Source organism: Ictidomys tridecemlineatus, chromosome 1, assembly GCF_052094955.1.
Source record: "Ictidomys tridecemlineatus isolate mIctTri1 chromosome 1, mIctTri1.hap1, whole genome shotgun sequence".
NCBI lineage: Eukaryota > Metazoa > Chordata > Mammalia > Rodentia > Sciuridae > Ictidomys > Ictidomys tridecemlineatus.
Window position 1 is genome coordinate 24,036,339 of NC_135477.1, and position 13,705 is coordinate 24,050,043.

Below are 13,705 nucleotides of genomic sequence, written 5' to 3' on the forward strand. Positions count from 1 at the left end.
TTGAGTCAATAATAACAAAATAAAGAAGAAAATATAAGGTTGGGAGTATAGCTCAGTGGTAGGCACATGCTCAGCAAGCACAGAATCCTGGGCTCCAAAATCCTCAGAAACTTTCACACCAAGAACCTGAATACAGCAGGTCCTAAGTTAGGTGCTCTGTTTATTATCATGTTTAATCTTCACAACTCTATGAAACTTTTCTTGGAATTCAAGATCTTGTAAAAAAACCACTCATGTTTCTGTGGCTTTGTCTAGGTTATGAAACACATCTCTTGCTCTTCCACAATCTTCTAAATCCTAATCATTCTTTCCAATTCCAAGTCCCATCTCTACCAGAAATCCAGAAGGCATTAAGGTCACATAAGAAGGCTGGGGGGCTGGGGATGTGGCTCAAGCGGTAGAGCACTCGCCTGGCAAGCGTGTGGCCCGGGTTTGATCCTCAGCACCACATACCAACAAAGATGTTGTGTCCGCCGAGAACTAAAAAATAAATATTAAAAAAATTCTCTCTAGGGGCTGGGATATGGCTCAAGCGGTAGCGTACTCGCCTGGCATGCGTGCGGCATGGGTTCGATCCTCAGCACCACATACAAACAAAGATGTTGTGTACGCTGAAAACTAAAAAATAAATATTAAGAAAAAAAAAACTGAAGGATTTTTTTTAAAAAAATTCTCTCTCTCTCTCTCTCTCTTAAAAAAAAAAAAGAAGGCTGGGGTAAAGCACTAGCCTAGCACATACAAATAAATAAATTAAATAAAGGTCCATTGACAACTGAAAACTGGTTCTGCTGTTTAATTAACTGTGTGATATGGAGCAAGATACTCAGCTATCCTTAGCTTTAATTTCTCAGTCTGCAAAATGAGGACAATGTTTACTTTATAGAGTGACAAAATGAAATAATGCATGTCAGGTACCTGTTATAGCAACTGGTACAGAACACATGCTATTTGGTAGTTGTTATGCATAATATCAATGATTCTGTTGTTCCAGCTCACCCTCCCCTCTCCATTTTAAGACATGACAACAGTATATAGATTGCAATCAAATGTGGCAGAAAGTGACACATTGGCATCTCTCTTCCTATATGGATAATATAACTCCCAATCATACTACCCAATTCCTAAGAGCAGAAAATCACTTTTCCCAATGCCTGGCACACCCCTGTACATAATGCAGATGTTCTACCCTCACTTTATGGGAAAAGGCAGAAACTTCAACTCCATCTAGTCAAAACCCCAATTGACCCTTCAAGAGGTTCCCCAGGCTGGTGCAGTTGTGCACACTTGTAATCCCAGAGGCTCAGGAGGTTGAGACAGAGGATCAAGATTTCAAAGTCAGCCTCAGCAAAAGCAAGGTGCTAAGCAACTCAGTGAGATCCTGTCTCTAAATAAAATACAAAGGAGGGCTGGGAATATGACTCTGTGGTTGAGTGCAATTGATTGAATTCAATCCCAGGTACCAAAAACAAAAAAACAAAAAAAAGGCTCACCCGGCACTTGACCTCATCCCCAATGTGGTACTTCTTCTCTGGATTCTTCATCAGGATGTCAGCCAGGTGCATGGCAGGTACTAGGCCCCTCATTTGCTCACCCACCTTCACCAAGATCCCAAATGGCTTTATGGTCAATACTTTTCCCTAAGGAATCCAAAGAAAAAAATGCTACGATGTCTCTTAAGAATGGTTTCCCTTCATCTTTTACAACAGAGATGTCACACCTCTTTTGAAGCCTACCTTCCTGGGCTAACTATGCATATTATTCCAGATCTCACATGGGTAAGCACATAACCACACAGATAAAGATTTAATGAGGTTTATTTATGGAAGCATTCATATCTTTTGGTTGAGCATGTACTTTTTGTCTGCCCTGAAAATACATTCCCTAAATGAGGGGACCAAGTCTCCTAAGGAACAAACTCTACCAAAAAAGGGGAGCTGTTTAGAGATACACTGAAGGCCAGGCAACTTGAACTGGCTTCTAATATTCCAGAGAGCTCAATTATCACAGAACTAACTTTCAATGTGCTCTAATAACCACCACCAAATCCCAAGTCCCAGTGCTGTCACCTACTGCCTCTCTGCTGCTAATTAAGACCTTACCTTGATATTAATTACAAGTTACCCAAGGGAAGAGAAAGAAATTCCATTTAGCAGGCAGAAGCAAGGAACATGATTTCACATGTGTTAACAGGAAGACTAATGAACTTACAATTAACCTGTGAACTACAGAATGTCTGAAGGTGGGTATCTATATATAAGCTTGAGGTCTTACCTTCACCACTGACCCAGTTTTGATGTCATGATATCCAAGATATTGAGCTTCGATAATAGATCTAGGACAAAAGGAAAATACATGATTAAATAAGCTTGAGCTAAAGTTGCCTAAAAGTCAGCATGACTACAATCTTGCTGACAAGAAAAGAATCCCATTTCCAGCAAGGCCAGGAGATACTGAGAGCACATGCACACAGGAGCACTCCTCTACACCCCCACACGGGATAATGGCAGACTTACGTCCGTAGAGAAAGCAATGCCAGTTCATCCATTTGGCTGTAGTCAATAATTCTACATTTGTGAGTGTTCCCTGGCTTGAAGGCCTCAGGACTGAAGACTTTCTTAGAATCAGAGAGATGGCTGAGCTGCAAAGTACCAAGTGATTGAGTACTTGATGACTCAATACATTTATCACTTATCACAAAAAGAGTAGTTTGACTGTTAAAATACTTTTTCTCACTCTTTACCATCATAGAATCTTAACAACATGGGGCTAGGGTTGTGGCTCAGTTTAGAGTGCTTGCCTAGCAATGCAAGGCCCTGGATTCGATCCTCAGCACCACATAAAAATAAAGGTATTGCATCCAACTACAACCAAAAAAGAAAAAAAGAATCCAAATCTCCATAACATCAGAGAATAATCTAGATCACAAGTTGGTAAACTGCACTCATAAGCCAAAACCCATTTTTATGGAATAAAAAGTTTTATTGAGGGTTGGGGCTGTGGTTCAGTGGTAGAGCACTTGCCTAGCATGCATGAGGCACCAGGTTCGATCCCTGGCACCACATAAAAATAAATAAAATAAATAAAGGTATTGGGTCCATCTATAACTAAAAAAATATTTTTTAAAAAAAGGGGTTGTGGCTCAGCGGTAGAGCACTTGTCTCACACGTGTGAGGCTCTAGGTTCAATCCTCAGCACCACATAAATAAAAAACAAAAATTTAAATTTAAAAAAATAGTTTATTTGAAGCTGGGCATGGTGGCACATGCTTGTAATCCCAGCAACTTAGGAGGCTGAGGCAGAAAGGAGAACTGCAAGTTCGAGGTCAGCCTCAGCAACTGACCAAAACCCATTTCAAAATATAAAAAGGGTTAGGAATAAATCTCAGTGATATAGTTCAATCCCCAGTATAAAAAAACAAAACAAAACAAAAAAAACTTTTACTCAAACAGTCATATTCATCCATTTACATGCTGTCTGTGGCTGCTTTCGTGCTGTAACAGAGATGAATAGCTAGGACACAGACATACAGTCCACAAACAAAATATTCACTATCGGGCCCTTTAAGAAAAACTTTGCTCATCATTATCCAAAGTATATGTATGAAGACATGAATTGGTGTGAACATACTTATAAAATAAACAGAGCTATAAAAAATTGTGTTCTATATGTGTAATAAGAATTGTGATGCATTCCACTGTCATGTATTTAAAAAGCAATTAAAAAAAAAAAAACTTTGCTGAGCCCTGGTGTAGCTCCTAACTCATTCTTATTTTTTTAATATTTATTTTTTAGTCTTTGGTGGACACATGTCTTTATTTTACATTTATGTGGTTTTGAGGATCGAATCCAGTGTCTCATACATGCTAGGCGAGCACTCTTCCACTGAGCCACAACCCCAACCCCTTACTCATTCTTGTACATACTATTGACCAGGAAACAAATAGGGCAAGTTGGTTCTAAAGCACTCTGATATAATAAAGACATTGTTCTAATCCCTGCAAATAGTCTTTCACACTTGGGGATATATAAAAATGAGAAACTCAAATCAAGAAATAAAGAGCTGAGCACAGTTGTGCACACTTGTAATCCCAGCAGCTCAGGAGGTTGATGCAGTGGATCTCAAATTCAAAGCCAGCCTCAGCTATTTAGTGAGGCCATAATAAGAAACTCAGCAAGACCCCATCTCAAAATAAAATAGAAAAAAGTGCTGAGGATGCAGCTCAGTGGTTAAGCACCTCTGGGTTCAATCCCCAGTACCAAAACAAATAAATAAACGAAGAACGCATGCCAGGCACAGTGGCACATGCTGTATCCCAGTGACTTGGGAACTGAGACAGGAAGATCTCAAATTCAAAGCCGGCCTCAGCAACTTATAAGGCCCTAAACAACTTGGTGAGATTCTGTCTCAAAAAATAAAATGGGCTAGGGATCTGGCTCAGTGGTGTAGCGCCCCAGATTCAATTCCTGATACCAAAAAAAAAAAAAAAAGAGAGAGAGAGAAAGAAATGAAGAAAGCAGAAAAGAACCCATGTATCTCCAAAGTTCTTCCAGTGACGAGATCCCTGACCAAACAAAGGCTTCTTACCCGGGCATAAGCCAGAGCCCCATCCTTTAGCCTGAAGGTGGCCCCAGCCTTGTTGAAAAACCCCTGGACAGGAACATCATCCAGCACAGCTCCTAGGTGCTGGCAAGAGAGCCGGGTGAGTGGGCGTCCAGGTTGCAGGAAGATAGGGCGCAGGCTCAGGCGCACAACTCTGGTCCTAGGATGAACACAAAGGATGCAGGCCCTTACCTAGACAAAAGAAAGGGCAAAATAAGCAGCAGGAGGAATAGAGCAGACTCCCCATGTGCTGATCACACATGAAAGTACTAACATATTTAGTAAAGTTGCTTGGACAATCAAGTACAATAAGGAAAAGTTAAATAAAAGTCCTGTAAAAACTATATCTGGGGGTGGGGCTGTAGCTCAGTGGTAGAGTGCTTGCCTAGCATGTGTGAGGCACTGGGTTCGATTCTCAGCACCACATATAAATAAACAAAGTTCTATCAACTACTGAAAAAAAAATTTTTTTTTAAAAGAGGGCTAGAATTGTGACTCAGTGGTAGAGCGTTTGCCTGACACATGTGAGGGCCTGGGTTCAATCCTCAGCACCACATATAAATAAATAAAAGATCTACTGACAACTAAAAAAATATTAAAAAAAAAAAAGAAACTATAAAAAGAACAAAAAAACCACAAAAACTATATCTGACTAAATCAATGTTTACTAAATCAACTAGGGGTTCAAGAAGCTAATGCACATACAACAGAAAATACATAATGGTGTCCCTACAGCAAAAACTCAGCATAGGTAACTCAGCATAAGTTTTTGCTCTAGTAACACCCAGAAGCCTGATCTAGCTGAGCATGGCAACATAGGCCTGTAATCCCAACTACTTGGGAGGCTGAGGAAGGAAGATTATAAATTCAAGGCCAGCCTGGGCAATTTACCCAAGACCCTTGTCTCAAAATACAATGTAAAAACAGCTGGGGAAATTAACGAATGGGCAAATGAATTAAATAGACACTACTCAAAAGAAGAAATACAAATGGCTAACAAATATATGAAAAAATATTCAACATCATAAGCAATTACAGAAATGCAAGTCAAAACCACACTGAGATTTCATCTCACACCAGTCAGCATGGCAGTCATCAAGAATACAAATAAGAATAAATTCTGGAGAGGATATGGAGAAAAAGGAAAACTTATACACTGTTGGTAGAACTGTAAGTTAGTACAAACACTATGGAAATCAGTATGATAGTTCCTCAAAAAACTAGACATGGAATCAACATATGACTCAGCTATACGACTCCTTGGTATTTATCCTGAGGAATTAAAGTCATCATACTATAGTAATAGTATGATAATAGTTGGTTCTGAAGCATTCTAGTGCATACCCATGTTTACAGCAGCACAATTCACAATAGCCAAATTATGAACCTAGCCTAAGTATCCATCAACAGACAATAGATAAAGAAAATCTGGTATATTTACACAATGAAGTTTTATTCAGCCATAAAGAAACATAAAATTATGTCATTGGTAGGAAAATGGATGGAATTAGAGACCATTATGTTAAGTGAAATATATCAATTTCAGAAGGTCAAGGGTCATATTTTTTCCTCTCCTATGTGTCAGGGAAAGAGGGAAAAGGAAAAGAAAGGTTAGGGGTGGGAAGGGATCTCATGAAAATCAAAGGGAGATCAACAGAGGAAAGGGGCAAGAGGGTAGGAAGTGGGAAGTGCTAGAGAGTGATATTGGCCAAGTTACATTGTTACATTGTGTGTATGTATGAATATGTAAGAACAAATTCCATCATTAATTACAGCTATAATGCCCCAATTTGAAAATGTAAAAAAAAAAAAAAAAAAAAAAAAGAGGCTGGAGATATAACTCAGTGGTTTAGTGATCAAGCACTTGCCTACCACATATGAGATCTGATCCCAAGGCCAAAACATGCAAAATGTCTCAACTCTGTACATAAATAGTACTATAAAAGAAATATATTATCACAAACAGGTTTGACAAAATATTAAAAGTATTATCACTAGATGATGGAAAAATCTATTTTCTCTGAAAATTATTTTTCTCTATAGTATCCATGAGAATGCATTACTGTTAAAAAATGAAAAGAAAGTATTTGAGGATTTAAAAAATTCTGAATAACTTTTAGTGGCATATCCTTCTCAAATATCCATGTTCATTGTAAAAAATTCAAATATTTAGATATATAATAATCACCCAGGGTTAATCACAATTCATGCCTGATTACATAATCCTCCAGTGTTTTAACCAGGTGATTCTTTTTAATTATTTTTCCAAATTGGATTCATACTACTCATAGATCATTTTTGTTGTTTTTTGTGGCACCGGGATCAAACTCAGGGCCTCAAGCATGATAAGCAAGCACTCAACCACTAAGCTACATCCCCAATCCTTATAGAACTTTTTAGAACCATGTTTTTCTACTTAAAAGTATCTTCCTATGATAAATACCCTTCTAAACTACTTTAAATTATAAAAGCAAGCTGAGCACAGTGTCACATTCCTGTAATTCCAGCAGTTCAGGAGGCTGAAGCAGGAGAATTACAAGTTCAAAGCCAGCCTCAGCAACTTAGCAATGCCCTGAGCAACTTAGCAAGACCCTGTCTCAAAATAAAAAACAAAAAGGGCCTGGGGTTGTGGCTCAGTGGGAAGTTCCCCAATTCAATCCCTGGTACCACCTGCTCCTTGTCTAATTTCAACCCAAGCACTACTAGTAGTTTCTTGTGCTCCCTCCAAAACACTTACTATCATTCCCCTCATCTTTTCTCTATACACCTGTACATATGCAGTGCTAGGACCTTCCTTGAGGCTAGCTGGGACACTGTATAGCTGACTGGGACACAGCTGGAATCAAGAAAAGATAGGTGCATCATTTCTTACTGCTTGGTTTGAGAAATACGTCCCAACTTTCTTGGGTTCCAGGTGCATAAAGTCAACAAGGCCCGTGAAGAATGTGAGGAAGTTTAGCCTAAGACCAAACTGAGTCACCTAGAAATAAACAGAACAAGTTATAAAAAACATTTCTCTGAAGGAACCAGGAGTATGAGAGACACTGTTCTTAGCAAACACCGGATGCCACATTATCCACAATAACTGTATTTCTCTCCCCATCTAACCTTTTATCAATCTTTCTTCCTATAAAATTAACTAGCAGGATAACTCCAAGCACTGGCTATTTCTTTATTCAGCAAGCTCACCTCCCTTCCAGCCAATAGCAGGCATCAACCCTCCATCCTCTGGGATTTTTCAAGGGAGTGCAAGGATCTTCACACAAGTATGCTTGGGAACTGCCAGACTCACAACTTGGATAAACTGTGGCTAAACAGCTTATCACTTGGAATTATGGAGGGAAATTTCACAGGACAAGCTACAAGAGTTAATGGTAGGGGTTAGGGCAGGGCACAGTGGGACCCTGTCTGAAAGTTAAAAAAAAAAAGTGGAGGGAGGGAGGGCTGAAGCTGGGTGGTAGACCACTTGCTTAGCCCTGGGCTACATCCCCAGTACCACTGAATAAACAAATACATGCATGCATAAAATGATAAGGGTTAGGAGGAATGACAGGTTTTTAAATTTTTTTTTCTAATTGTAGATATACGGCATGTCTTTATTTTATTTGCTTATTTTTTTATATGCGGTGGTGCTAAGGATCAAACTTAGTGCCTCACACATTCTAGGCAAGCACTCTGCCACTGAATCACAGTCACACCCTGAGACAGTTCTTTATTATAAGCCTTTTATTACCATTTGACCTTTTAGATCAGCACTGTTCAACAGAAATATAATGCAAGCCACATGTGTAACTTTAGGTTCCTAGTGGTCACTCCCCCCAACCCCAGATCAATCCCCAGATCCCCCATTACCAGGGATTGAACTCAGGGGCTCATACATGCTGGGCAAGTACTCTACCACTGAGCTACATCTCCAGCCCCTTTTACTTTATTCTGATACAAAGGTCTCTCTCTAAGTCACTCAGGCTGACCTTGAACTTGTAATCCTCCTGCCTTGGCCTCCCATGTAGCTGAGATCCTGAGTACCTGGGATTACAGAACTGCAGCGCTCAGTTCCTGGCAGTCACATTTTTAAAAACACAAAGAAGCCGGGCACGGTGGCGCACACCTATAATCCCAGCAGCTTGGGAGAATAAAGCAGGAGTAATGTGAATTCAAAGCCACCCTCAGCAACTCAGTGAAACCCTATCTCTAAATAAAATATAAAAAAGGGGATTGCGGATGCTGGGTTGTAGCTCAGCAGTAGAGCACCACAAAAAAATAAATAAATTATTATTATGTCCAACTACAACTTAAATATATATTTTAAAAAGGGGGTGCTGGGGATGTGTCTCAGTGGTTAAGTACCCCTAGGTTCAATCACCAGTACCAAAAAAAAAGAAACACATAAAATTTATTTTAATAATAGCTTACTTAACCAACTATGTCCAGAATAGCAGTATTTGAACATATTGCACTAGACACATTTCAAGTGCTGAATGGCCACATGTGGGGGATAGCCCGACAGCACAGTTTAGATGGTATGCATGTTCTTATTATAACAAAAATTTGGAAAAGAGTAACAATGAACAGCTTACCTTCTGTACCTGGGCTTTGACCACCAGTCCTGGTAGCAAGTTATTAAGGGTCCAATTTTGTTCCTCAGTAGCAATGGCAGTAGAAACTTCTGAATGTCCTATAGACAGACTAACAACTCCTCCATTGCTTTTCACCTCTTCAATTACACAGTTCAAGTACTGACCTACCTTCAGTTTAGCACCTGGAAACACATTCCCAATACCCAAAGAATGAGAAGGACTTTAACACAGGCCCAAGCAACACCTAAAAAGATCTATGATCTACATTCCCAATTAGCATCTCATATTCCCCATATTCCCAATCACTAAGGGACCAACTACAAAAGGGAATCTGAAATTCAACTACCTCACAAAAATATGAAAATCTCAACAAGCCAGGGGAGTGCTGGTTTAGAGGCCCTGGGGCCCCAAATTCAGTGAAATCATCTAGGTGAAGAAAACTGAAAATGGTCCTACCATTCCCTGGCCCTTTGTACATCTTCCCTTTCCCATCAGTTAGGATTAACCACCAATTTTCCCAAAGCCAAATAGCCTTCAGGGTCACCATTCTGTCATGCTAACTGCAAAGTGGCATTTAAATATAATCCCCACATGCATGTACCACCTCACCACCATGCAGTGGCCTCTCTCACCTTTGTTCTTTTGTTGGATGTAGTCCTGAGCTTTTTGCAATGGCAGAAAAGCTCTGGTTCCACCAACACCAATGTCCACTAGGTAGCCATGGTCTTCCAGGCTAGATACAGTGCCCGTCAGCAGCTGGGGGAAAAGAAAGCATGCCCCAAAGTTCCAAGTCAAAGACAACAGGACACATGATAAACATCCACTTCCAAACACAAATGTTTCCACTTTTAATCTTGAACACTATGCAATAACCACAATCCCCACTTTTAAACTTTAAGCCACAATCCCACTAGAGGACAAAAGGCATCAACTTTCTCCCAAGGTCTGAAGCATCTTCCAGTTTCTACCATTGCAGCCATCATCATGTCTTCTCTAAGCACCTTCAAGACATCAAAAAAAATCCTTTAACCTCCTTTACATTTCGTGGGAAGTAGCATGGCTCTGATGTTAGCCACCTGGTCTTTTGATAAGTCACTTAAACCTTTGAGACCATGTTCTCAAATGTAGAAAGGAAAGAATGTCTATCTGCCTCATAGGTTGACTGTGAGAAAGTGCTTGAAACAATACCTGTCATGAGAAGGCTCTCAAAACTTGGCAATTTCCTGCAACTTGGCTTATTTTTATTCCCTTTTTAACCAACTACATCCTTCCAAACTTTCCAGGCTTTTCTCAAATCTCACTTTTAACCAAATGTTGCAAAATTACATTCATCTTCTGCCCCTTAATTGCCAGAGTACTTATTTATAAGGTTGTAAGTTATTCTTTTGTACCTATTGGACTTGAAGGATCCAAGCCAGGACTAAATTCTTCTTAATTTCCACAGGGCTAGATATAAAGTGACAGGGTATCCACTAACAGCTGGCAGATTTATGGCCCCATCTACCCTGCCACCTGCTCTCAGCTACCCTCAAGCATTCCACACAAATGCCAAAAGGCCTCTAAAAAAGGCTTAATCTGAGAAGTCCTGGGAAGTCATTATGAGGAACTCCTCACCATCAGCTAGCCCCCCACTAAGGTTCCCTGGAGGCATTTGTGTGCTGGTGAGCCAAACCTGAACTTGCTTGCCCTTTCTTCCTTCCAAGACAATGAAATTAGGCTCAATTCTTCAATGTTCATTAAGCACCCAAAGCGCTCAGGAGACCTCCCCTCCAGGAAAAGATCCATCTCTGTGTGTAGCCATTAAGCTCAAAGTAAAAGGAGGTTGGGAGGAGGGAAAAGGCATGACCCTGGATACATACCATGCCAGGCTTCAGGGCCTCAGCACTCAGCACTCTGTTGACATTTTTGGGGTTCAGCGATAGCTTGACACTTTTTTTGCCCCTCTCTGTGATTCTCAGACTGCTTACCACACATCTCACCAGCATTCCAGGGGAGAAAAGTTCAGGTAAGCGTAGCAGGTCCTGCATAATACCAATGAGAAAGAACTGATACATCCCTTTCCTCTGAACAAAGAATCTACTGCCTTGGCTCTGTGGCTTCTTATCCTCAAACCCACAGAAATAAAAAAGTGAATAAAAAGTAACCATTCAGCACAAAGGAAGATGGTTCTGAGGCCAAGTCATAATCTTGAATCTTGAATTTCAGCATAAGGTCTCCAAATAATAAGCAGTTGTCAAGGACTCCTCAGAAGAGCTACCTATATTTATTATTTCCACTTCATCTACTACTCACTCTTCAGCTCAAAGCAAACTGCTTTCCACCCCTCACTCCATTTTTTTCTCCCAAGAAAAATCACCAGTAACCTCCATGTCTCTAAACCTAAGACTTGTCCCAGCCACCTGTCTGCCTCACTATCAATGTGAAATCTATCATCAATGGCTTTACCTTCTCACAAGTTGGTAAATCTTGGACCCAAGCTGCCATCAATCTCAGAGCCTGGACTACTACAATGTCCTCCCAATTTGTAAGAATCTCCTTATGCCTTTTCAATCTATTTCCTAAGTTGTCCATGTGTCACCCATTCCAGTGAGGACAATTCAAGGACTTTCTGTTGATTATAGAATTTAAAATCAACCCTTAATATGGTCTACAAAGCCATGTATAATCTGGCTTCCACTCAGCCCTCTGGCCCCATCTCACGCCACACTTTCCTTTGCTGTCTCTACTCTAGCCATACCAGCCTTTTCTATTACACAGCATCCATCTTCTACCTGAACTCCTTTCCTTCTGACCCAGGAAGCCCTCATCCTTCAGGTCTCAGCCCTCATCCTTCATCCTTTCCTCACAGAGATCTTCCAGGCTCCTTGGACTAAGTAAAACCCTTTATTGTTTTTTTTTTTTTTTTTTTTAAAGCACACTTATATATACCTTTCCTTCTTAGCATTTAGCAAAGTGGTAATTTTACTTTTATTTGAATACCACCTACTTCCAGTAACAGGTTTCACAGAGATTTCCCTTACCTTCAGAGGGTCTTCTTGTGCCACCTGTTCATTCAGCATTTTGGTATAGTCATCAGAGATTTCAGTTACTTGCACAAATCCCTGGAGGCCATTGGGGAGACTTATCACCAGTTCCAGCTCATTTACCTCTTTCACACAACCTAAAATCCGCATTCCCTCACAAAGGGACTAGAAGAGAAAAAAGGAAATGTGTACAGTAAGGAAGAGAACAATGATAGGAAGGTTAGAAGACCTGGTTTCTAGTATCAATTGCAACAGTTAAAAGCTACAGGAATTTTGTAAATTAAAAAAAAAAAAAAAACACTTAAGTGTGAATATACACACATATTTATCAGATATCTGAGCACTGTAAAAGGTCTACAGGCAACAGTATTAACAGTACTGAGTCACCAGAAGACATTTTTGCTTTTTATCATATCCCAAGCAACCCAAATTCAAATGTCTGGCAGACAACACAGTGATGGATGCAGGCCAGTGGAGACAAAAGTAGTGTGGTGTGCACATGTTGGCTCTGAAGAGTGCAACACTATGCAGCTCCTTTGTGACCATAAACATGAAGGAACATGGACACTTTCAAGTTGTAATGAGGTGGAATCACATTTTCATGTAAAATCTATAGTTTCTACTGCTGGCACTAAGTTAAACAATTTTTTTTTTAAAGTAAACAAGACAAACAAGATATGCCTACAGGCTGAATCGTTCCCCTCAAATCATTTTTTTTAATTAATATGTATCAGGAGTTAATAATGTAAGATTTTAAGAACATAAAGTGCATCATATCTGAGATGGCTTCACTTTTATACAATGAATAGGTAGCCAGGCATAGTGGCACACACCCATAATCCCAGTGGCTCAGGAGGCTGAGGCAGGAGGATAGCAAGTTCAAAGCCAGCCTCAGCAACTTAGCAAAGCCCTTAGCAACCAAGACCATGTCTTAAAATAAAAAAGAAAAAAAGAAAAAGGGTTGGTGATTTGGTTAAGTGCCCTAGATTCAATCCTGAATGCCAAAAATAAAAATAAATGAAATGAATGGGTAGAATGATTGCTAAATTTACTGTCAGCTCAAACATTTGAATCTATTAAAAGTCCATGAAAACACAAGCAAGATAACAGCACCTTTTAAAAAAGGAAGACATTAGGCATTGGTTTAGCAATCAAATAATACTCAACATCTGTAAAAATCTTACATACATAGATGAAATCTATATATAAAAGGCAAAAATGAAAAAAAAGCAGGAAAGAACACACAAACTTAATCAAGATAGTATGTCAAAAAGAAAACCAAACCAGGCAAGGTGGCACACATCTGTAATCCTAGTGGCTCAGGAGGCTGAGACAGGAGGATGGCAAGTTCAAAGCCAGCCTTAGCAAAAGCAAGGCACTAAGAAACTCAGTGCGATCCTATCTCTAAATAAAATACAAAATAGGGCTGGGGATGTGGCTCAGTGGTTGAATAACCCTGAGTTCAATCCCTGGTACAAAAAAAGAAAAAAAAGACCATTAACAAA

The 13,705-nt window shown here is 39.8% G+C and overlaps 1 protein-coding gene across 2 annotated transcripts in view; it reads right to left on the reverse strand.

The window, feature by feature from the left end:
* Pdcd11 (programmed cell death 11) overlaps positions 1–13,705 on the reverse strand; it is a 45,223-nt gene that overhangs the window by 27,308 nt on the left and 4,210 nt on the right. For both annotated transcript variants that reach the window (XM_021731831.3, XM_013362095.4), the window contains exons 4-12: positions 12,198–12,365; positions 11,037–11,198; positions 9,810–9,933; positions 9,178–9,359; positions 7,473–7,580; positions 4,586–4,792; positions 2,514–2,638; positions 2,272–2,332; positions 1,491–1,637 (exon numbers count right to left, since the gene is read on the reverse strand). In XM_021731831.3, the coding sequence (XP_021587506.1) occupies positions 1,491–1,637; positions 2,272–2,332; positions 2,514–2,638; positions 4,586–4,792; positions 7,473–7,580; positions 9,178–9,359; positions 9,810–9,933; positions 11,037–11,198; positions 12,198–12,365 (1,284 nt within the window). The remainder of the gene's footprint in view (positions 1–1,490; positions 1,638–2,271; positions 2,333–2,513; positions 2,639–4,585; positions 4,793–7,472; positions 7,581–9,177; positions 9,360–9,809; positions 9,934–11,036; positions 11,199–12,197; positions 12,366–13,705) is intronic.